Below are 25,829 nucleotides of genomic sequence, written 5' to 3'. Positions count from 1 at the left end.
GTCGTCACCATCATGATGAGGTTTTAAAACCAACACTACCTCTCTTAAGAGACTAGGCATGTATTTGACAATTACCAGCTTTGCTGGTAATAGTTTGAGAGTTCTACTGCCTAACATAACCCCCTGGGCAGGAATTCTGGACATAATTTGTTTACTGTGTGATAATCCATTATTGACATCAAAAAATGCTACCTCCTCTATTGATTAAGAAAATCTGTAAAGAAAAAGGGCTACTTTGAATACAATAATTATCTTAAATTAGTCTGCATTTTACATAGCCACATCTATTTCTATTCATGAAAAAAGTATTAATTATCTAGCCTATAGAAAAAAGATAAGTGGCAGTCACATGGATTTCCTCACCACTTTTGCTGGATTAAGGGTCAGCCAATTACAGCCCACGGGCCAAATCTAGTCCTTGATCTAGGACTTGTTTCTATAAATCAAGATTTTGATGATAAGGAACATGAATGCTGAACCTAAATGAAGCAAAATAGTACTCCAAATAAAAGAAAAAAAAATCCATTATTTTCAATAGTAGACCTATATTACAAAAAAAATTGTACTTAATTATTACTATTATACTTTGGTAACTTTGGTCAATAAAAATCTCATGGAAATTGTTTTTTAATTACCCATATAAAGTACCTGGTGACTTTCTTGGTGGCTCAGATGGTAAAGAATCCGCCTGCAATGCAGGAAAGGACAATGTGGGTTCAATCCCAGGGTTGGAAGATCCCTGGAGGAGCATACGGCTACCCACTCCAGTATTCTTGCCTGGAGAATCCCATGGACAGAGGAGCCTGGTGGACTGCAGCCCATGGGGTCACAGGGTCGGACACAACTGAGTGACTAATACAAAGTACCTATGTAATATTCTCATTTTGCCTATTGGACCACAAAACCTAAAATATATTACTGGGCCCCTCCTAGAAAAAGCTTGTTGACTCCTTTGTCTGGTCCAAAGCCCCTAGGATCCACCTCCCACCGGTTAGGGACAGCTGCTTCAGCACTGTCACCCCCAGCCAATTGGCTGGCAAATCAGTCAGGAAGGCTGCATGTGCTGGGTACATTTGGGAAGGTGTGGGGCAGGCAGGATTGGGGGTGCACAGCTACTTCTTGGCCATCAGAATCCACCAGTTTGTTGCTAATGTTCTGAAAGACCTGCATTGCTCCTGTGTGGATTTTCAGCTAACTAGCTTTCAGGGGGAAGGAAAACACACACAGCGTCCTTTGATTTTAAGCTTGTTGGGCTCCTCACTGCAGCAACAGAAACTCTCAACATCCTGGACACATGGAAGTGTCCCTGGGTCAGCTTTGGGAACAGTGCTATTTGCAAATCCACCGAGCCGACAAGGATGAGGACCTGACGGCAAATCAAGAACAAGTGATCCCGGGCTCCCTGGGCTAAGCTGTCCCATACTTGGGTTTCTGTTTTTGTTTTCAGACCATACAGGAGCACAGCAGTGCAGATCTGTCAGCCCAAGGTGCCCTTGGGCTCCCCTGTCCAGGCAAACCTGCTCACTGACCTTCTTTGCACAATTTGGATGACGATTTCCCATCCCATCCCACCTCCCCCAGAGCCTCCTCCCTCGCCTGCTCACACCATCTCACCCTGCCACAGCCCACAGCCTCTATAATTGATTTCTCTTCCTTTCTGGCTTAACCCAGAGCCACCTCCACAAACCTCCAATAGCCAGGTCCTTTATGGGTCATGGGAGATGTTCAGGTTGTCTGACAGTTTAATTAGATCACTTTTTGATGACAGCCAGGCCCGCTGCTGTGAATGAGCATAAGTGAGAGGCTTAAGGCAATAGATAAAGGGGATACAATATGTTCTTTCTCTGTCTAACAGACACTTGTTCAATAACAGTATGATCTCTGTCCTTCAGGATGGGAAAGATCTTTGTCTGCTCCTCCCATGGCATCATTTCTACACACAAATGATATGTGCAAAGACCTTATGGAATCCAGGCTGCTATGCCTAAGTGTGCCTTCTCAAAATTAAATTTCATTGATTTCTCTGAATAAGTAATACATGCACATAATGCAAACTTCCAGCATTACAAAAGGTTATACAGTGATAAATCAGTCTCCCTTCCACCCTGCTCCCTGAGTCTTAGGGTGGTATTTTATTTATGCCACTAACCTGTGCTGTCTGACCTTGCCCCAGTGCTTCCAATTATGAAACTCGTGTACTGTTTGCATCTGACATTATTGGTTTTTTAATGGGTCTTTTATTTCAGATGGCTGAGTAAGAATGGGATTCAAGAAATACACAACTGTGCATTCAATGGAACCCAACTCGATGAGCTGTAAGTAGCCCCGACTATTCTTCCAGGCCATTTAGAGGGAAATGGCTCTTTTAACAGTGATGTTTATGTGGCTTTGTGTTTCCCTCCTTCTTTTCTCAACTCCATCCCCAGGAATCTAAGTGATAACAGTAATTTGGAAGAACTGCCTAATGATGTTTTCCAGGGAGCCTCTGGACCGGTCATTCTGTGAGTAGCCTCCCTCGCTTCCAAGTGAAAGAGATCAGCATCTGTAAGTTAGCAGTCAAGTTTGTCCAAGAGATCAGTGTCTGTAAGTTAGCAGTCAACTTTCTCCCATTCAGGGACGCTTACAGGACAGGGCTGGCAATTAAGATCAAATTTTATCTGCGTCATCTGAAAAGGTGTATAGGACAATTTAGGGCTGATCTACACTCTAAATATGAATACAGTAACAACAACTACTACTTAATGAGCACTTATCAAGTCCCAGAGTGTGTTTCAAAAATGTAAGAGGCATTTTCTAATTTAATCCTTATAATAACCTCTCTGGTAGGAGCTATTTGGTCCCATTTTAGAGAAGGGAAAACTGGCTTCCCTGCACGGGTCAATTCACCCAAGGTCACAGAAATTTTAGAGCGCAGATATAACACCAAACTGGTCTGACTCCTAAGAGCACTCTTAACGACTCTGCTATACATCCTTTCCCTGAAAGGAAAAGCACATTTCTTCATCTTCACCCTCAGGGTCCAGGAGTTTTGTTCAAACCAGTGAGAAATACCCACATTTATGTTTGGATCCTCTTTGCCTCAATTCCAGACCTCTTAGGATGCCTCCAGTGCCTCATGCCACTGTATCAGCACCTCTCCTTCTATTGTTGCTTGCTCGTCTTCATTTCTACCACCAGGAGTGACTTTCCTCTGTTTTTATTTGCCCCTGCTCTTCCCTTCCACATGGGTCACTCCAACCCCCAGATCTTCACTGACAATCTCTGCTAACAGTAAATTCCTCCTCCTGCAACTCTCACAGCCTTCATGGCTGAAGGGCCCAGATCTGCAAGAGCTTCTTTAAAATGTATTTCCCCAGGCTCTAAGCAAGACCCACTACATCTATGGACAAATGTACTACAGGAAGAAGAAAGGTATCCAGAGGAAGGAGTCAGATACAAGAAGAAATAGTAAGCAAAGAAACAGATAAACATGTGAACAGATGTAAAGGTTTGCAGAATGACTGTTGCATTCTGAGGTCAGTTCAGGCACTTACGAGCCACTAGCTTGTACCTCTTACTTGGCAGTCAGTACATAGGTTATTTACTTACCTACCTACCGTCTATCAACATCACTTTCATTTTCACCAAAAAGCTTTCCAGTTCACCCTTGAACAACACAGGTTTGAACTGCATGAGTCTACTTACATATGGATATTTTTCAATAAATATGTAGTCTGCAGTTGGTTGAATCCTTGATGCAGAACTATGGATAAGAAAGGCAAGGCCATGGGACTTGAGCATCTATGGATTGTGGTGTCTGCAATGGATCCTGAAACCAATTCCCCACAGACACCAGGGGGCAGCTGCATTCTCCTTCAGGTTGGAACCCGTGCACCTCTAGAACGAGATCCTGTGTGGCGGAGCAGAAATTCTATTAATGATTATTAACAATGATAAAGGATCTGTTGTAACTTTTATATGGGACTCTGTCTCTTTGAATAAGTTCAAAGATCATTCCAGAATGCCTGGTTTCAGAGAGGCAACATGTACGAAAGAAGGGATGTTTGCATGATTAAAGCAGAGATGCCAGAGAAGACTACCTAGGTTTAAAACCAGTTCTCTCACCTCTCTAAACCTCAGTTTCCCCACCTAAAACAATGACAGGAACAATAATATCCATGTCCTAATACTGTTTGAAGCTTAATAATAATATATATGTAAGTGTATGTGTATATACATATATATAGAGAGAGAGAGAGTGAATATACATATATTCACTCATTGAACAGATAGATTTTTAAGCACCAGCCCTATGCTATGCACTGTATATAGTGCAAGGAACAGAAGTTCTTCCTCACAGAAAGCTTATATTCTTATAAAGGAGAGTCAGATAACAGAACTAAATATGCAACTTAACATATTGAACTATCATGTATGCTATGAAGTGTCAAGTAGGACCTGCGGGTAACAAATGGGGAGTGCCAGGCATACAGTCCCTGTGCTTCAATACACAAAGTCTTTAGAACCAGTAGGGCCTCCCTGGTGGCTCAGTTGGTAAAGAATCTGCCTGCAATGCAGGAGATGTGGGTTCGATCCCTAGGTCAGGAAGATCTCCGGAGGAGGGCATGGCAACCCACTCCAGTATTCTTGCCTGGAGAATCCCATGAACAGAGGAGCCTGGGAGGCAGCAGTGCATGGGATCGCCAAGAGTCGGACATGACTGAGTGACTAACACACTTATAGCTTGCAATGCTTAGTCAATGTTTCTTATTCTTAGAGTACCTGGGAGACAAACAGAGTGTATTTGATGTCTTCGATCAGGAGAACAACAGTGTGTTAATTTCACTTAGTGAACAGTCCTAAAGGCTTTGAACGTGCCTAAACCAGCACCCCTATCTTTCATGGCAGAACATGTCTGTGATGGTAGGTTTCCACGTGTGACCTGCACCAGGTACACTATGACATCGCAGCAGCTTAACTACTGTCTGCTACTGAGAACATTCAAGCTGGACAGGATCTCGTCCAGCTCATCACCCAGCTGGGGACACCAGAGCCAGAAATGGGAAGTAACCTGCCAACACTCACACTGCTGCACTAAGTGGCAGAGCCTGGACCAGAAACTAGGCCTCCTGCCTCATATCCTATGCATTCCCCCCATACCTTGTCACCTAAAGTACTTCAATAGGTCCAACTGAACATCTAAAAGGGACCCTCAATTTACTGTGAACTAAAATGGGGGGGAAAAAACTATAAACACAAGACCCTGCCCCCAGCCCAAGAACACTAGGAAAAGCATAGAAGAACGTCCCTTGATGTTGACAAGTAGGTCCCAGGCTGAGGCACTGCACAGGATGTCTGACCAGGGTCTCCAGTGGAAAACACCAACACAGACCCCCAATCAGCCCTGCCATGAATGCCAGCAAGAAGAGGGATAATATCATCACCAGCAGTTTTGCAGAGTCTTCAAGTTACAGGCCCATTTTCTACACTTTCACCACAGAAACAGTGATTAAAATTTACAGAAAATCCAAAGGAATTAGGAAGCATTTGCCATGACTTAAAAAGGTAGAGGGGCTTCCTACATGGCACTAGTCATTAAGAACCCACCTGCCAATGCAGGAGACATAAGAGACACAGGTTTGATCCCTGGGTCAGGAAGATCCCCTGGAGAAGGGCATGGCAACCCATTCCATTATTCTTGACTGGAGAATCCCATGGACAGAGGAGCCTGGTGGACTATGGCCCATGGTGGGTCTCTCAGAGTTGGATACGACTGAAACAACTTAGCAAGCACGCAAAAAGGTAGAGAGGGGTAATACATTTCTACATCTTTTCATTTCAATGCATGAGGATATGTGTGTAAGATCCTGGCCTACATCCCAGTCTCTAACTGCTGATCGCCTCCTTCTTCTCCCCTTAGGGGCAAGAAGGTTGGTCAGCTTAACATCGAGCCTCCTTTTCTGGGGCTTTCAGGTTAGTCTGTCTAGACTAACCTCTCTAGATGTCTTCCCAGCCTCTGTGGCTGCTCACCTGGGGCTTTAGGACCTAGTCTATCCTTTATTTCAGCCTTATGTGCCAATCCCAGGTAAACCCTGGCCTGAAGGCTTTTTGTTTAGTGTGTGTGCAGAGTACAAGCCCATGCTGGTGCTGTGGGTTCATGGGTAGGAGAAGAAGTGTGTGTAGACGGCTCAGCCCACCGTAGACGCAGCTCAGGCTAGGGCTGTGACTGTGGCTTGGGTCAGATTCCTCTCACTGAACATCAGACTGTGATGTGGGTATTTGCATGCAGAAGGCTTCCTGGAGAGTGCTCTTGGAGCCTGTAGGGAGTACTTGATGGAAGCAGAATCAGGCTAAGAGGAAAGTTGAACTCCAATGCACTTGCAACAGAAGCTTCAGCTGATTCTAGGGGGAGCTCTGGAGTTAGAATGGCCCTTCAGAGTTGACTGAATTAATGCAAGGGGCCGATCCTCTTCATCAACAGTCACTGAGTGCAGGCAGGCCCAAGGGAGACGTCAAGTCTTGGGTAAGTCAGGTGAGGGCAAATCCCAGAGCAGAACTCAGCAATGGGCCACCTCAGTGGCAAGTGGTCCTCAAATGGCCTTAAGCTATAGTTCTAAATTTGACCATGCATCAGAATCACACAGCATGCTTGTAAAACTCTAGATGGCTAATCCCACTCCCAGTAGGTTTGATTTAATAGGTCAGGGGTGGGCCTGAGAACCTGCATCTCTAATAACTTGAAGATGAAGCTGATGTTGCTGGTCCAGAAAGCGCACCAAGAATCACGGCCCCTGAACCGGGGCTGGGAGTTGGGAAGCTTGGCCTGGTCTCCATATCTCCTCCAAGAGCCAACAATGGTGTATCTTCCTCCCAGCAGGCTCAGTGCTTTGCCCCAGTACGTATATGTGAGAGATTCTAAGGGAGTCAAGGGGAGGGCACCCAAACCAATCATAACTCCTTTCCTGAAGGCAAAAATTTTAGCTGAGTGAAAAGCAGGGAGTCCCTGAACACCTGAGGGTGCAAGTATGAGATGTTCCATTGCAAAGAGAAAGAGATGTAGAGAAAGCCAAGGGCACACAGACAAGCTCCATTGAGTTTCCAAGAGCAGTCTAGCATCCCGATTTCCCCCTCATGAGTCTTGACCTTGAACGTCAGCAGCTGTCTGAGTTTTCACCTTATATTCTGAACTCACTCAAGTTTTCTTTTTTTTTTTTTTTTTAAGCAATCAAGCAATTGCTGTTTCCTTGGGAAACCGTTTCCTGTGGGGAAAATTTAATGCATTGCTTTTGCAGGCTGGAGCCAGTACAATCATATTCTGATGGTTTATCAAATTGATTTGGCTATAGCTCAGATTCATTTGATAGTTCAGATTCAAACACTGAGTTATTTGTATAAGAATGATTCTCTTCCATTACCAGTATACCCACAGTCCTATAGATAGTAAATTGCCTTTTTATTCCACCTGGGATCATGCAAGAGAGGTCTTCTAGCCATCTGTCAGTGTAGTATACACCAGAAATGTGCTCTCACTTATGGAAATGATTGACCTGTAATAACATCTTTGCTGGGAAAAATAGAAATTGTTCAAATCAAATTTGTGGCACTGGCTATAATGCACTTTATTAAACAGGGCACAGAACACAATTTAACGCCTGCCTCCCCTGACTCAGCATCTTATTACTGACTGCCGTTTCCCTTTCTGCTTTGTAGCTCAAAATCAAGAATGCTAACAATGTTGAAACAGTTCAGGATTGCTAAGTCCTGTCAGCCATTGTCTTAAGATGTCTCCTGTTGGGACTACTTTTCAGGATTTCAGTTTTCAAAACCAGTCACTTCCAGAATGGACATGGGTTGAAATGTTAACCAAAGTGGGACCTTATAAAGAAAGGCTGCCATCATGAGACCAGCTTGAAAGACAAGGATTAAAAACACCTGCCCATTATTACCCCTTCTGTCCAGCCCACCAGCCCTAAGAACAGTCAGTAATAAAGCAGACATCCTCACTCATTCACTGAACATAGCAGGGCTTACATGTCATGTATTTGGTAGGTGTTGATTGAGCATCTATTCAATGTGTGTCTGGTACTCTGCTAGATGTGAGGGACGTTCACTGCTTTTCAGTCACCAAGTCATGTCCTACTTTTCATGACCCCATGGACTGCAGCATGCCAGGCTTCTCTGTCCATCACCAACTTCCTTGTCCAACACCAACTTGCTCAAACTCAGGTCCATTGAGTCGGTGATGCCATACAACCATCTCATCCTCTACCGTCCCCTTCTCCTCCTGCCTTCTGTCTTTCCCACCATCAGGGTCTTTTCCAATGAGTCAGTTCTTCACATCAGGTGGTCAAAGTATTGGAGCTTCAGCTTCAGCATCAATTCTTCCAAAGAGTATTCAGGGTTGATTTTCTTTAAGATTGACTGGTTTGATCTCCTTGCTTTCTAAGGGACTCTCAAGAGTCTTCTCCAGCACCACAATCAGAAAGCATTAGTTCTTTGGCACTCCGTCTTCTTTACTGTCTAGCTCTCACATCCATACATGACAACTGGAAAGACCGTAGCCTTGTCTATATAGACCTTTGTCAGCAAAGTTATGTCTTTCTTTTTAACACACTGTCTAGGTTTGTCATAACTTTCCTGCCAAGAAGCAACTGTCTTCCAATTTCATGGCTGCAGTCAGTATTCGCAGTAATTTTAGAGCCCCAAAAGAGGAAATCTACCTTTTACCCTTCCACCTTTACTCTTCTATTTGCCATGAAGTGATGGGACTGGATGCCATGATCTTTGCTTTTTTAATATTGAGTTTAAAGCCGGCTTTTTCACTCCCTTCCTTCACTCTCATCAAGAGGCTCTCTAGTTCCTCTTTGCTTTCTGCCATTAGAGTGGTATCATCCACATATCTGAGGTTGTTTATATTTCTCCCAGCAATCTTGATGCCAGCTTGTAACTCATACAACCTGGCATTTTGCATGATGTGTTCTGAGTATAAGTTAAATAAACAGGGTGACAATAAATAGCCTTGTTGTACTCCTTTTTAAATCCTGAGCCAGTCAGTTGTTCCATTCAGGGTTCTAACTGTTGCTTCTTGACTCACATACAGGTTTCTCAGGATACAGGTAAGATGGCCTGGTTTAAGAGTTTCCCACAGTTTGTTAGGATCCACACAAAGGCTTTATTATAGTCAATGAAACAGAGGTAGATGTTTTTCTGAAATTCTCTTGCCTTCTCTGTGATCCAGCAAATGTTGGCAATTTGATCTCTGGTTCCTCTGCCTTTTCTAGACCCAGCTGGAACATCCGGAAGTTCTCAGTTTATGTAATGTAAAGTTTATCTTGGAGAATTTTGAGAATAACCTTACTAGAATGGGAGATGAGTGCAATTGTCCAGTGGTTTGAACATTCTTTAGTACTGTACTTCTTGGGAATTGGGATGAGGATTGATCTTCTCCAGTCCTGTGGCCACTGCTGGGTTTTCCAAATTAACAAATTGAGTGCAGCACTTTTACAGAGCTCTGCTGGAAGTCCATCACCTCCACAAGCTTTATTGGCCGCAGTGATTCCTAAGGCCCACTTGACTTCACACTCCAGAATGTCTGGCTCTGAGTGAGAGACTACACCGTCATGATGGTCCAGGTCATTAAGACATTTTTTGTGCAGTTCTTCTGTGTATTCTTTCCATCTCTTCTTGATCTCTTCTGCTTCTATTAGGTCTTTGCCATTTCTGTCCTTTATTGTGCCCATCTTTGGATGGATGTGATGGATATAGAGACTCAAAAACAAACAGTACCAGCCCCAAGTTATCTCATTCTGGTAGAGGGACAAAAGCTACTGGGCAGAACTATAATCTCTGCAGAAATTCACAGGAGGTTTTAGTAACAGAGCAGACACCCAATAAATCTTTGCCATGTGATGCAGTGACTTGACAGATGAGGCGACAGTGTGAGGAGGTAAGCTCTCACCTCCTGTACACCTGTGTAACAGCCATCCCATCCCCTTCCTATCTTCAATCCTTTCTCCTTCCAGTCACTTAATAATGAATGAACACCTATTGTGTGCCCTGTTTAAGGCTCTCAAGACTAATCTAATAAAATCACAGCGTCCAATAAGTCATTCTCCTGCTCAAAGAAACTCTAAACTCTTCCACCTGGCTTTCAAGGCTCAGAGATCAAATCCCATTCTGAGGTTCCCTTAATTACTTAAAATATGGTTGCTCAGAATCACCCTCTGAACACCCCTCGCTGCTTTGCTTTGTGTTCTGGGCCTCTCTCCAAGCCTACCCTTAACTGGTAGTCACAGCAAACCCACTTCCATGAAGATGTGAATAAATGGTAATGCCTTGTTTTGCTATTCCCCCTGGGGATATTTGCATCCTAAGAGTGGAATATGCTTTTAGAAAGGAATTAAAATATAACGTTAGATTTCCAGGCCACGTGGAAGGAACTGTCAGTGATTAGACTCTGTATGTCTGTGTATTTATGTTAGCGGAACAGAGCAAAAGTGGGAATATTTGCAGTTTAAGTCTCACTCCAAGCCAAACAGTATCTACTTATCCCCTTTGTCCCTACTGATATAAATGTTTATGGATTTTTCTTAATCTGTGGAGGTACCAGAGAAACATTTTTCTGTCAGTCCAAAATAAGGAAGTCTTATGATAGTTTCCTTGTTTGACTGCCCTAGCAAGTGTCCAGTATGCTTGAAATAAACACTTCTATGAACACTTTTACTACCCAGGAACCATTTCTGCTAAAGAATTGGCTTTACCAAACTCTAAGTGACTCTGCATCTCTCTCCTACCAACCACTCTCTCCTTTCAACATCCACCAGCAGATCTGGATCCCGAGATACTGACAAAATACCACAGTCTTCCACAAGTGGAGCCGCCTAGTGCAAATGACAGCAGCTCACATATTCTGCAGCTGCAATGAGCAGTCCGCAGTATAAGCTAGCTCCAGAACACTGAACAGAGAGACAGGCACCAATGCTTCCCAAGCAGACCTCCCCATTCAACTCCTAGTCACTGAACCACACACAGGTCAATCCATTCAGCACATTATTCTACTGATTCTTTAATCTGTGTCTATCTCCTTGTAAACTTTGCACAAGGATGCTCCCTTCCTCGGTTCCTTTGACACTCTCAGTCACAAATAATTGCCTGCCACGGAAGCACCATTAAGCTGAGCTCCTTTTAAATCCAGATTTCCTCTCTCGGTTTGCCTTGCACACTTCTCCCTTTAGAATTGCTCTCCTATAAGACTTCCTTCAACGTCTCACCTTCTAGTAATGCTGAGGCATCTCTGCTAATCAGACAACTCTCCACAGAGTAGATTTCTTGACCCCAGCCCTGTGCCAAATGCCAGGTAGAACGTGAAAGTATCTTAGTAATTCTTGTTCTCAGAGCATCTAAAATCTAGCTGAGGAGACAAAACAAATACACGTGAAAAGTTGAACAGTATGAAACAACAGAAGAGACAATACAAGGTACCAGACCTTTGTAAGTACAAGAGGTCAGAAGACATCACAGCTGGCTGGGGCGATCTATTTCCTTTCCTAGTCCTCCATCAGGGCCACTGCTTAGCCTGTCTTTGAACAAAACAACAGTTTTCTGGGAGCTCACTATGTAGAAGGCACTGCTGAGAATGCAAGGAGTCCTCTGCCCTACAAGAGAGAGGAAATGCAAATACAAAGAGCTAGTATACAAAGAAAAAGATGGTAAGTGAGAGAGGCAGAAAGGTGTAGACTATACTGCTATTTGCACCCTTAATGGCTTTCAAGGAAAAATTCTTCTACAGCTGTTAAAAGGGATGGAGATGATGGGAGTCAACGCGAATCTGTTTGAGTTCTGCATTTCTACATAAAAGCTATCCTTAAACTCAGTGGTTTAAAGCAATTGTTCCATTTTGTCCACGGTCTTGTTTCAGAAGTTTGGGTAGCTTGTCTCGTCTCTGATCCACGTAATGTCAGCTCAGGTGGCTGGGTCTGGGGGATGTACTGCAAGTTGTCCTCTTCACTCAAGTATCTGGTTCTCCTTGGTACCTCTCTACACACAGAGACACACATACACACACAGCATCTTATCCTCCAGACCCTCTGTACCTGGCTAAGACTTTTTCCGGCATGGCACTAGCAGGGCATTCAGAGTCCTCGCATGGCAGCTTAGAGCTCTGTAAGATTTAGAAGCTATCAGTGCTCTTAGGAGCAAGGTCCAGAACTGGCAGAGTAACACTTTCATCATACTCTACTGTAGTCCAAAGACACCACCAGGATTCAAGGGAAAGGCAAATAGACCCTCTGTGGAAGAGCAGGAAGAAATTGCAGTCATCTTTAATCAACTTACAGAGTCAGTGAGAAAATATGATGGCATTGCATGCAATATAAAAATTTATTTGGGGAAATCTTCATTAATGTGGTTTTTGTATATTCTAAAATTAAGAGGTGAAGCCATAACTAAGAAAAAGAGTCTTCTGTTTTGTATCACTTGATTTTAGAAATATTAAAAATGTTAATGGTAAGTAATAAATAATCCCCCTGGTTTAAATTACTCCTGAAGGACTTTGTTTATGCATTCATCTCAGTCCCCATAGGAAGCCTTGAACTATTTTAGACAAAACAGGCAATCTTTGCTCCCTTCCATATTTGAGGGAAAAAATAAGAGCCCATGCACCAGGCAAAATAAAAACTTGGTCCCAGGGACCAGAATTTGAGTGTCAGTAGCAGAACTGGTCAGAGAAGCAATTGCCTGAAGAGAGAAACTGGAGAGAATTTTTTTAGGGCAGAAAAGAAAGTTGAGAATCTCTGTAGCAATAGAAAGGCTAAGTGATGAGCAGGCTAGGACAGCTGGATCTTTCAGCATCAGAGAGTGAAGACTCACCACAGGGACCAAGGTTCACGGATCAGACTCTTAATTCCAGGGACCCCCAGCTCCACAAAATTAGAATACACAGGCAAGAACTAGAAAAGAGACCTTGGAACACCAAGAACGTTTCTCCTGTGGTGATAGCAATGAATGTTGTGAGAAGCAGTTGTGGAAGCTAACGCCGAGTTATTTTGCTGAGGGTGGGTATACAGGGTGTGAGAGAAAGAAGAGTCAAGGCTGACTTCCAAGGTTTTGCATGAACAACAGGAAAGGCTGCAAGTAGAGAAGGTTTGGGGCAAGATCGGGAGCTCAATGTTTAATATCTAAAGCTTCATCTGCCTATTAGACATCCAAATAGAGATAATATGGAAACAGGAGTGATGGAACGAGCAAGCAAAAGTCAGCAAGCACTCTGAAGTATTTGAACGATAGCATTGACAAATTTGATCTGTTGGGTATCTAACAAGGAGGGGAACTAAGTAAAATACACAGAGGTATTACATCAAGATAATTATTAACTCTGAAAATGTAAATTTCCCTTAGTATCAAGCAGGGAATTAGCAGTCCAGGGATTAGCAATGGTAGAGAATTGCTACTAATCCTAGGCTGTAAGGGCAAGTGAGGATGTGATCTAATTGAAGCACAGAACTGGGATGGCTGGTAGCTGCTGGGTCCTCCACAGATGTGACAGAGCTGGAGTCACAGAGGACCCGCTGCCTGAGGCAGAGGAGGGGTGAGAAATGCCCGCGCTTCACCCTTCCTCCCACCTGCCAACCCCACCGGTGCCAGGTGTGCAACACAACTGAAGGCTGAGTGACACGGTGGCCCCTGGGAAATGGGGACTTTAGAGGTCGTCTCTCCTGCAAGACAGAGTGGAACACAGCAAAGGGCACAGAATGGAAGTGAGCGAGATCAGGCAAAGACCAGCACATCATATTCAGTGCTTTGTACCTCACTGGAAGTGCAATGGAGAACCACAGACTAGTTACAAGCAGAAAATCACAATCTAATTGGGACTTTTAAACTATCACCCAGTTTGCAGTGTAACAATCGCATTAGAGCTAGATGGCCAGGATGATTAATTAAAATCATTAATTAAGTTAAATTAATAATTTAAATTAAGTAAATTAATTAAAATCTACTTGACTGGGCCATGAGATGCCCAGATAGCTAGTAAAATATTATTCTTGAGCGCATCTGTGAGAGTGCTTTCATAAGACATTAGCACTGGATTCAATAGACTGAGTAAAGAAGATTCACCCTCCCCAGTGTGGGTGGGCATCATCTAATCAGTTGAGGGCCCTCATAGAACAAAAAGGCAAGTGTGTTTCCTTTCTTGAGCTGAAATATCCATCTTCTGGCATTGGACATCAGAACTCCTGGTTCTTGGGTCTTCCAACTCCGGGACTTAAACCAGTGGCCTCCTTGATCCTCAGGCTTTTGTCTCTGACTGAATTATACCACAAACTTTCCTGGTTCTCCAGCTTGCAGATGGTATATCATGAGACTTCTCAGTCTCCAAAATCATGCGAGTCAAATTCCATAATAAATATCCTCTTATATATCTCTATATATCCTATCAGTTCTGTTTCTCTGGAGAACCTTAATACAATGATCACAAGAAGAACAGTTATTGAGACTGTTGTCTCTCTGCTGCTGCTAAGTCGCTTCAGTCGTGTCTGACTCTGTGCGACCCCATAGATGGCAGCCCACCAGGCTCCCCCATCCCTGGGATTCTCCAGGCAAGAACACTATGGTGACTTAGACTAAAGTTGTGGCCAAGAAAAGTGAACCAACTTGAAACAAATGTAAAAGCTAGGCTTGCAAAAACAAGAAATTGAGTCCAAGAGAGGGAGAAGGAGGAGTCAAGGGTAACTGCCAGGTTTCTAGCCTGAACAGCACAGGGAAATGGAGGAGTCATTTGCTGAAATAAGGAAAACAAAAGGAGGAACATACTTAAAACAAAGATGGTAAATTCAGTTTTGATACTTGCAAGTCATCAAAAGGGTGGGATCTGATGGACAATGGATTATCTGGATTTGGGGTTCAGAACTAGCATCTAAACTGGTGTATATACAGAGAAGCCATCAGCATATATTTGGTATCTGAAATCAAAGTAGTAAGATCACCTGGGAAGATTATGTACAGTCAGAAAGGGGCCTGAGTTTAGAGGAACTCCAATAGATAGAGGAGAAAAAACAAAATCAGAAATAAGCCAAAGTAGATGTCAGAAGAAATTTAAAAGAATGTGATGCCAAGAAAAATGGAGACACGTTTTACGCGTGAAATGTAATTGAGAAATCAAGAAGGTTAGAACTAAGATGTGACCTGAATGAGTACTGCTTCTCTAGGGGTTGGGAAGAAACTGAGTTGGATTAGGAAATGAGAAAATATTGACATCAAGTATGGACAGCTAGTATAAGAAGTTTGCTTGGAAAAGAAAGAGACAAACAGGGCAGCTGTTACGAGTGGGTTTTACTGGACAATGGGAAGCATTATAAATTTTTGAGCAAGAGAATAAATGACGCTATGAAAACAAGACTTTGAGAAAGTAATTTTCACCAGACTGGGAGAACATCTAGGGTAGCAGATATATATTCACACCCCGAAGTTTCATTGCTCTGAGTGCCTACTGGTTCGACTTAGAGGAAATGCAGACATTAGAAGATTCTCCTTTACCAAGTATACCCAAGGATGCTTGAAATGAGTCCATCTGGTCATCACTACCACCCCCTTCAGAAGCACTCATTCATGGCCAGCCCACTGACCCCCAAAGTCTAAGCTGGTACCATTTAAATCTCCTTGCACCTACCAGCTGGTCACAGTTGTTTTGAAGGCTGAAGCTGCCTACAGTGCTGCCAGAAAGTTGCCCATGTCACTGGTGCCGCTGCCAGCGAGGATGGGACCCTGGAGCCCTCCAGGGACAGGAACCTGGTTAAAATGTTCATTTACATTTTAGACCTTGGGTCACCAACAAAGCAAGAACAACTTGCGTGTGTGTGATGTTTTCTGACGACAGCTGCCTGTCAAGTGCTGTCTGTTGGTCAGGAGGTTTTCTATGTACTTTTGCTTGTTTAATTCTCACAACCACCCTCTGAGGTAGGTATGATTATTACCATTCCTGTTTTACAACCAAGGGAACTGACACATGGAGAAGTGAGGCAACTTGACCAAGGTCACCAGTCTAACAGGTAGCGGGGCAGGGTACACACACAGACAAGTCTGTCCATGGATACCACAGTCATCGCCACCACTCCCCGTTGACACTTTGACTTTGGGCTGAGGGTACCTCTGTTGCCCACCTCATACTCCTTCCTCTTATAGTGTGTTCTCTTTGCATCCTTTTCTAAAATGTGGCCACAGATTCAACCCCAGCTCAAGAAATATATTTTTACATCTGGTTTTATGGTGGGGAGGAAGTGGTCTCACTTCCTCGATCCTATGTGATTTACTGAGTGTCTATTCTAAACAGACACTGTGAAAGGGGAAAGGGCTACAGTTAAGCCCCAGATCAGGGTGCTAGTACATCCAGGATACAGAGCAGCCTGTTATCCATATCCTCCTACCATGAACACAAGGGCCAAATGTCCCTTTAGACAAATATTTATGCGACTGAGGTGTGTTGGATGAACAAGAGTCTCCCTCCTCCCTCATGTAAAAATAGGTCTACTATGACTGCTATTTTGACTGCTAACACAGCAGAAACATTTGGACTCACGGTAATCAGGTATGCTTGCCTCTTCTCCTTATAGAGATATTTCAAGAACCAGGATCCATTCCCTGCCTAGCTATGGCTTAGAAAATCTTAAGAAGCTGCGGGCCAAGTCAACTTACCGCTTAAAAAAGCTTCCCAGTCTGGAAAAATTTGTCACACTCGTGGAGGCCAGCCTCACCTACCCCAGCCACTGCTGTGCCTTTGCAAACTGGAGGCGGCAAACGTGAGTTTTCTCTGTCCAGCCCTTGAGCCCTGTTTGGGCATTTCTCCAATGGAGTACTTGGTCCACAACTTCTGCATCCATGATGAAATCCCTTAGGCAAGTTCTAGGTCAAAGCCTTAGTGTTTTTTTTGAAAATGGGTTCACAGGAGAGAGCTACCCACATGGTAGGCTACCTACCAAATATTAAATGCTGCTGCTGCTAAGTCACTTCAGTCGTGTCTGACCCTGTGCAACCCCATAGACAGCAGCCCACCAGGCTCCTCTGTCCACGGGATTCTCTAGGCAAGAATACTGGAGTGGGTTGCCATTTCCTCCTCCACCATGCTAAACCTCCCTAACTCATCTTTGGAGCTTAGCACCTCACAGGGAGAACAAAGATTATGACGTCTGTTCACTTTGGCTTTCAAGGCTGGTCAGGTTCCAGGAATCCCAGGTTAAAGAGGGTAATCCTGATAAAGCCAAGTTCTATGGGGTGGCTAAAAAGTTGAGGTTGTGTAAAGGGAAAACTTCGAAGTTTACATGTTCCAGATATTTAAAGGATCCACCAGGGATACAGGTACTTCCCAGGTGGTTTGGTGGTTAAAAAAAAAAAATCCACCTGCCAAATAGCAGAAGCAGGTTCAATCCCTGGGTCAGGAAGATCCCCTGGAGAAGGAAATGGAAATCCACTCCAATATTCTTGCATGGGAAATCCTATGGCAGGCTACAGTCCATGAGGTTGCAAAAGAGCAGGACACAATTTAGTGACTAAACAACAACAATCGGAGATATAATCTATTGGGTATCAGGGATTCTCCAAGTTTCTGCCTCTCCTGAGCTCACTGACACAATCCATACCATGCAGTTGCACTCAGTCAGATGATGCCTGGTTCCTACTCTTTCACAGTAGCCCAGCATGAACACAGCTTCTGTGATACTGTTTTACTGCTTAACGTAGCCACTTCTATTATTCAACCTTAACATGCAGACATATACCCTACTCTAAAAACAAAACAACCAAATAATATACACCCTAAAATGTTTTAAAAGTATTGAAGAGGCAGCAGTCCACACTCAGACCCATGTAAAGGGTCTGCAGAAAAGGGGCTACTCTTGAGAATTTGCACACATCATTAGGGAACTCCCCAGAATCAGACACTCCCCACAAGTTAGCTCAAGAGCTAGGGAATTTCTTCTTAAGGACTAGAATTTTTAAGAGCTTGGGCTGAAGCAGAAGGCCTGCCTCTTTTATAGTCCAGAAAGAGATATCCACAGCCAGGTCAGTGAAATTGGTATTTCACTGCCAAAATCCTGGAACTAAATACCCACCAGGAGAAATCTCAGAGGATGTTAAGACCACTGAAGGAGCTGCACATCACATGCTGTTAGTACCCAACACCATAGGAATATATTCTCTTACTCAGTTGCCCAGACTCCTCTGGTCTCACCAACCCCTGGTAGTATAGATGTAGCCTCAGGGATCACCCAACTGGAAATCTCTAGGTCTGTCTTACATTGTACCATGGTTTGAGGGTTTTCTTGTCCCTCTGGACCACTGGGCTCTCACTTTCTCTAGGTCCCTATTTTAAATTACATTGGGGCTTCTCAGGTGTGGCAAAGGAGAGGTCCACAGCTCTTCAAAGAAGACATGCCAAGACAGAACACAGAAATCACAATGATGTTTGGTCTTTCTATCTAGCAAATTCACAAACCCACAACAATATGGTTATGCTATTCAGAAGATAATAAACACGGGATTTGTGTTTTAATTGTGTCACTTCATGCCATACCATAGTAGGTGTAGCACGGTTAGGTAATGAAATTTGAGTGTAAAGTTGCATGATGAAACTGCCCCTCCAATCTTCACTTGGAAATAATGCCCAAAGTATAAATCTTAGGCCCTGTGACTGTGAGATTTTGGCTGATGGCCCTTCTGAACTCTCATGGAAAAATTTTACAATCCACTCCCCTCCCTCATTTGTCATTGAACCGGTTATGTCCTTGTCATAGTTCTATACTCAGCTAACATTGTTATTTTGTCCTTGTTTTGTTATTTCTTATATTCAGGTGCTTTCTTTCCAGCTAGATTTTAAACTGATGCACTTGGCATATTCATTAAGTACCCACATAGGGCATGACCCCAATATGAACTCAGTACGTAACCACCATCCTCTGTCTTCATATTGCTGATACCTGCCTAGTACTCACTGCCAGGCATATTAAAACTTTGCACCTTTATCTCATTTAAGTTTCACAAAAGTAACAGCACTATTCTCTTCTCACAAAGGCAGAAACTGAGGCTCAGAGACTGTAAACAACTTGACCGACGCCAGTCGGACTCAAACTCTCTGGTCTGTCTGTCTTCAAAGCTCAGACTCTGGGCCACTCTGCCATGCACTTCCCAAGTAACTGTACATTGATTTATTGGGGTCCAGGAGTACCACTTTTTAACTCCACCCCAAACTGAATTGTCAATTTCTTATAATACTTAGGATTTGCTGAGGCATTGCAGAGGCAAGACTTTATTTCCCTGGCTTCCATTTTTCTTTCTAGTCTTCTCCCATAGACATACATTGTTTACCATTTCCCCACTCATTTAGGTGACTTCCGTTTCAGGAAAGGAAAGCATCAATACTTAACATATACCAGTAGCAGTATTAACAAAAAACATCATCACAGCAGTCAACATAAGCCCCAGGAAGTGAAGGCTGTGTCTAGATGGTTAGTTAGATCCATTCCAGTGAATCGAATCACAGTCTGCAAGTGCCAGGTTACTTACTTCCTGTTCTTAGAACTGGGCTGCAGCCGATCCAATGACTGGAAAAACACAGTGATTCTCTTGTTCCCTCTTTGCCAGTCTCTGAGCTTGCCTTACTTTTTTTTTTTTTTGCAAGATCTCTGGCTAAACCAAAAGATTTTGTACACATTTTCAATTCCATATATGTTATTAACTGTTTAACCTCCTTGGTTTCAACTATGACTGATGTAAGTAAGAGGCTCTATCAGTCTCTAAAACAAAACAAAACAAAATGACACAGTCTCCAGGGGGAAAAAAAAAGAGTCTGTAGGCCCAAGGGAAAAATGACTTCCTAGCAATTCATTTCACTTTCTGGAAGGGAGAGAAGGGAGGAATGGGTTCTCACTAACAGCCCCTTCTCCTAGAGGGTCATGGGGAAAGTTCAGTCCAGTCCGTGTCCACTGCAGACTTGACCAGCCCCCATCGTTCAGCACCTAATGGAATCTTTACCTCTTCCACACTCCACCCACTCTCTCCTTCTTATGGTTGGGGACGGGAGGGCAGTCTTTGAAGAGTTTTAACAATCACCTCCCCACTCACTTCTGAGGTTTTGTTAAGGCTTGAGACAAATGCAGTCACTCAACATTGCTGTGAGCTTGTCCCTCAGGGAGGGAGGAAATGAATAGGGTGTGTGTTTATGTTTCCATTCAAAAGAAGACCCAGTGTGAAACATACCCATTCCTTAAGACTTAGCTTCAGAACTATTCAGAACTACTACCCCCATCTCTACATGTACTAGCCACTTGTCTGGAAAGAATATTTGTCATCTGGTTTTCATTCAAGTCCCTTCTGGAAGTGCCTATATTTTGTTGGCAAGGCCTCTTGTATGTTGGGGTTCAAAGAGGAGAAACTAAGACAGAAAAAGTGACCCTGAAAAGATCCAGCTCCCTAGGGCATGAGTTACAATCCCTCACAACCTGCATTATCAGGCTGAGATCCTTTTGGGATCTCACTAGCAAACTGCTGAAAATGAGAGAGCCAGGCTTACCTTGCAGACAATGCCTGAGGCTTACTGTGGCCCTTGAGGAGTGAAATAATAAAGAATACACCCCTCAGTAACATTTCAGGCAAGTTAGCAGACCTCCTAGTAGCACAAGTACCAAACAGCTGGGTCAGAGTTGGCTGCGAACAAACTACTCTGATCTTCCAAACTATGCAGACAATCTCCCACTTGAGTCAGAGAAACAGTCCAGAGCTTCTTGGACTGGGGTTTAGTGTAGAGAAAATGGAATGTATACTACTCAGGCATATGAAGGGAGGGCTGAATAGAGATGGGGAAGGGAGAGGATGGAGTTGATATCAAGTCTGTAAATTATCTGCACTTAACAGTAAGACTTAGCTAGTCCCAGGCGCCTTCCTCCCCACATTCAGTCTGTGGCCAGATGGTTTCCCGAGTGGGCCATCCAACTCTAGGAATATACACACAAGTTGTTCTGTTCATTTACAGTAAGAAGCATTAACCCTTGAGCTTAGTCTCAAGGGCAGACAGACTGTTAGAAGAAAAAAGTCTCAAGAAGAAATCCCATTCTCTACCCTGTGTAAACACAGTGATATATTTGCCATTCTGGATCCAACATGTTGACTCTGTTCCTTTTTGTATTTTTCTAGCTCTGACCTTCATCCAATTTGCAACAAATCTATTTTAAGGCAAGAAGTTGATGACATGACTCAGGCTAGGGGTCAGAGAGTCTCTTTGGCAGAAGATGATGAGCCCAGCTATGCCAAAGGATTTGACGTGATGTACAGTGAATTTGACTATGACTTATGCAATGAAGTGGTTGATGTGACTTGCTCCCCTGAGCCAGACGCATTTAATCCATGTGAAGATATCATGGGGGATGATATTCTCAGAGTCTTGATATGGTTTATTAGCATCCTGGCCATCACTGGGAACATCCTAGTGCTGGTGATCCTGATCACCAGCCAGTATAAACTCACAGTCCCCCGGTTCCTCATGTGCAATCTGGCCTTTGCCGATCTCTGCATTGGAATCTACCTGCTGCTCATAGCCTCAGTTGATGTCCACACCAAAAGCCAATACCACAACTATGCCATCGACTGGCAAACTGGAGCAGGCTGTGATGCTGCCGGCTTTTTCACTGTCTTTGCCAGTGAGCTCTCAGTCTACACTCTGACCGCCATCACGCTGGAAAGATGGCATACCATCACCCATGCCATGCAGCTCGAATGCAAAGTGCAGCTCCGCCATGCTGCCAGCATCATGCTGGTGGGCTGGATCTTTGCTTTTGCAGTTGCCCTCTTTCCCATCTTTGGCATCAGCAGCTACATGAAGGTGAGCATCTGCCTGCCCATGGACATTGACAGCCCCTTGTCACAACTCTATGTTATGTCCCTCCTTGTGCTCAATGTCCTGGCCTTTGTGGTCATCTGTGGCTGCTACACTCACATCTACCTCACGGTGAGGAACCCCAACATCACATCCTCTTCTAGTGACACCAAGATAGCCAAGCGCATGGCCATGCTCATCTTCACCGACTTCCTCTGCATGGCACCCATCTCCTTCTTTGCCATCTCTGCCTCCCTCAAGGTGCCCCTCATCACTGTGTCCAAGTCAAAGATCCTCCTGGTCCTGTTCTACCCCATCAACTCCTGTGCCAACCCCTTCCTCTATGCCATCTTCACCAAGAACTTCCGCAGGGATTTCTTCATTCTGCTGAGCAAGTTTGGCTGCTATGAAGTGCAAGCCCAGACCTATAGGTCAGAAACCTCATCCACTGCCCACAACTTTCATCCAAGGAATGGCCACTGCCCCCCAGCTCCCAGGGTTACTAATGGTTCCAATTACACACTTATCCCGCTAAGACATTTAGCCAAGAACTAAAACACAATGTACAAATGTTTCTGAGTGTTGAATGACAGATAAGTCTTGCCTTTGAAGAATATGCCATGGAAGAGCTGACAGAGCACTTCCACTTACTTCATCTAATTTAATCTCCCTGGCACATCCATAAGGTAAATTGGTCAGAAACTGTTAACTTCACGTGATTCATTAGGAAACTGAAGACTTCATAACAACATTAATAATTAAAATAATGTAGTACTACATCACATTTGTTCTATCCTTTATAGCATTCAAAGTGCTCTTGCTCAGATCATCTCAACTGATCCCTATAAAAGTCCTATTAAACAGGCAGAACAGGAATTATGCTTGGAGTTTTATAGATGAGGAACCCAAAACTCGAAGGATTAAGTGACTTGTTCAAAATTGCTCAACTTATAAGAAGCAAAGCCAAAATTAAATGTTCTGACTCCCAGAGAACTTGAAAGAGAGGCAGTGCAATATTTATTCACTCACTCATTCCCTCGATGAATATTTACTGAATATCTATGTGATCCTTTGAAATATGTCAACCTGAGTAGGCTGAACTACATTTCCCAGAATTCCCTTTTCTTAAATATTTCCCATGAAGGTAGGCCACATGAAAGATTTTCCTGAAAACAGGAGGATGGAAGGGAAGCTGCAGCCATTTTGTCACTCACGCTTTGTTGCTCATCTGTTGATTCAGCTCACTGCTGTGAGTATGCAATGGGTCCACCATACCCTGGAACCTTCCTCGGGTTCTCTGCCTCTTAAGTCAAGTGTATGTGTTTAGCTCCATGTTGAAGAACCCCCATCTTCAGCAGAACACTTTTATCACCAAGGTCAGAAGCAAGAAGAACAGAAATAGATTTTAGTTTGACCTTGTGGAGTCTGTCTTGCACTTATGGCTTCAAGCATGCTTGTGATCTTCCCTTTATGACTGCCTACCCTATAGACTAGCATCAGATGTAGAGACAATTCTTACATAGCCCACTTTACCAACCTCCACAATTGTGTAAGTCAAATCCCTGTAACAAATCCCTGCCATATATATACGTATATATATACATATATATGTACATGACTGCTTCTGCTTCTTCAGTCAAACCCTGACTGAAGTATACAACCCATATGGCGTGCCTATGGATTATATTGTTAAGAACACAGCAGCTTTGGAATTGGAGCTGAGATTTCATTCTTACTCCACAATAAGGTAGGACTTCTCCCTATCTCAGTGTCTTCCTCTGCAATGGGAGTTGGTAATAGTATCTAACTATTGGGCTGATTATAACAATTAGAAAAGAAAGTGGGTTTAAGGTACCTATTGTTATAACAGGCTTGATGAACAAGTTCACTTCTCTCCTCCCAGATCAATGCCTGAAGTTGCACCTAGTTCTCCTGACCGGGATCTAGAACTCATTCCATCACATATTATTCCTAATAAATGACTACACTTCCCCTGCCTGCTTTCACAAATGACCCCATTTAGATGATCTGATCATCAGCTCAGTTCAGTTGCTCAGTCGTGTCCAAATTTTTGCAACCCCACGGGCTGCAGCACACCAGGCCTCTCTGTTCATCACCAACTCCCAGAGCCGACTCAAATTCATGTCCATCGAGTCGATGATGCCATCCAACCATCTCATCCTCTGTTGTCCCCTTCTCCTCCTGCCTTCAATCTTTCTCACCATCAGGGTCTTTTCCAATGAGTCAGTTCTTCGTAGCAGGTGGTCACAGTACTGGAGTTTCAGCCTCAGCATCAGTCCTTCCAATGAATATTCAGGACTGATCTCCTTTAAGATTGACTGGCTGGATCTCCTTACAGTCCAAGGGACTCTCAGGAGTCTTCTCCAACACCACAGCTTTTTTATACTCCAACTGTCACATCCATGCATGACTACTGGAAAAACCATAGATTTGACTAGATGGATCTCATCAGTTCAGTTCAATTCAGTCGCTCAGTCGTGTCCGACTCTTTGCAACCCCATGAATCGCAGCATGCCAGGCCTCTCTGTCTATCACCAACTCCCGGAGTTCACCCAGACTCATGTCCATCAAGTCAGTGATGCAATCCAGCCATCTCATCCTCTGTCGTCCCCTTCTCCTCCTGCCCCCAATCCCTCCCAGCATCAGAGTCTTTTTCAATGAGTTAAATCTTCACATGAGGTGGCCAAAGTACTGGAGTTTCAGCTTTAGCATCATTCCTTCCAAAGAAATCCAAGGGCAGATCTCCTTCAGAATGGACTGGTTGGATCTCCTTGCAGGCCAAGGGACTCTCAAGAGTCTTCTCCAACACCACAGTTCAAAAGCATCAATTCTTCGGCGCTCAGCCTTCTTCACAGTCCAACTCTCACATCCATATATGACAACAGGAAAAACCATAGCCTTGACTAGACGCACCTTTGTTGGCAAAGTAATGTCTCTGCTTTTGAATATGCTATCTAGGTTGGTCATAACTTTCCTTCCAAGGAGTAAGCGTCTTTTAATTTCATGGCTGCAGTCACCATCTGCAGTGATTTTGGAGCCCAGAAAAATAAAGTCTGACACTGTTTCCACTGTTTCCCCATCTATTTCCCATGAAGTGATGGGACCAGATGCCATGATCTTCATTTTCTGAATGTTGAGCTTTAAGCCAACTTTTTCACTCTCCACTTTCACTTTCATCAAGAGGCTTTTCAGTTCCTCTTCACTTTCTGCCATAAGGGTGCTGTCATCTGCATATCTGAGGTTATTGATATTTCTCCTGGCAATCTTGATTTCAGCCTGTGTTTCTTCCAGTCCAGTGCCTCTCATGATGTACTCTGCATAGAAGTTAAATAAGCAGGGTGACAATATACAGCCTTGATGTACTCCTTTTCCTATTTGGAACCAGTCTGTTGTTCCATGTCCAGTTCTAACTGTTGCTTCCTGACCTACATACAAATTTCTCAAGAGGCAGATCAGGTGGTCTGGTATTCCCATCTCTTTCAGAATTTTCCACAGTTTATTGTGATCCACACAGTCAAAGGCTTTGGCATAGTCAATAAAGCAGAAATAGATGCTTCTCTGGAACTCTCTTGCTTTTTCCATGATCCAGCAGATGTTGGCAATTTGATCTCTGGTTCCTCTGCCTTTTCTAAAGCCAGCTTGAACATCTGGAAGTTCACGGTTCACATATTGCTGAAGCCTGGCTTGGAGAATAAATAACCACAAATCCCCACAACCAGCCCACAAAGCTCCAAGTCTACTCTGAGAGTATCCTTGTTCCATGTCAAAGCCAATCTTTCCTTCTCTTAGGCCATGGCAAACATTTCAAAAGTTGGTCCCAAATGAATTAACAAGAGCTGAAGAAAAACCAGAGATATTACTTTTCCAACAAAGGTCCGTCTAGTCAAGGCTATGGTTTTTCCAGTGGTCATGTATGGATGTGAGAGTTGGACTGGGAAGAAAGCTGAGTGCCAAAGAATTGATGTTTTTGAACTGT

At 43.7% G+C, this 25,829-nt stretch overlaps 1 protein-coding gene across 2 annotated transcripts in view; it reads left to right on the top strand.

Annotated features, from left to right (window-relative positions):
- FSHR (follicle stimulating hormone receptor) overlaps positions 1-22,610 on the top strand; it is a 192,058-nt gene extending 169,448 nt beyond the window's left edge. Inside the window, exons 7-10 of one of the 2 annotated variants that reach the window (XM_010855898.1) lie at positions 2,247-2,315; positions 2,427-2,501; positions 16,584-16,769; positions 21,154-22,610. In XM_010855898.1, the coding sequence (XP_010854200.1) occupies positions 2,247-2,315; positions 2,427-2,501; positions 16,584-16,769; positions 21,154-22,387 (1,564 nt within the window). In that variant the 3' untranslated portion in view covers positions 22,388-22,610. The remainder of the gene's footprint in view (positions 1-2,246; positions 2,316-2,426; positions 2,502-16,583; positions 16,770-21,153) is intronic. The other variant, XM_010855900.1, reaches the window with a different exon arrangement.
- Positions 22,611-25,829: the final 3,219 nt, after the last annotated feature.

The sequence above is a fragment of the Bison bison genome, unplaced genomic scaffold, assembly GCF_000754665.1.
Source record: "Bison bison bison isolate TAMUID 2011002044 unplaced genomic scaffold, Bison_UMD1.0 scf7180017864370, whole genome shotgun sequence".
Classification (NCBI taxonomy): Eukaryota; Metazoa; Chordata; class Mammalia; order Artiodactyla; family Bovidae; genus Bison; species Bison bison.
This window is presented reverse-complemented; position numbering and strand designations above follow the sequence as displayed.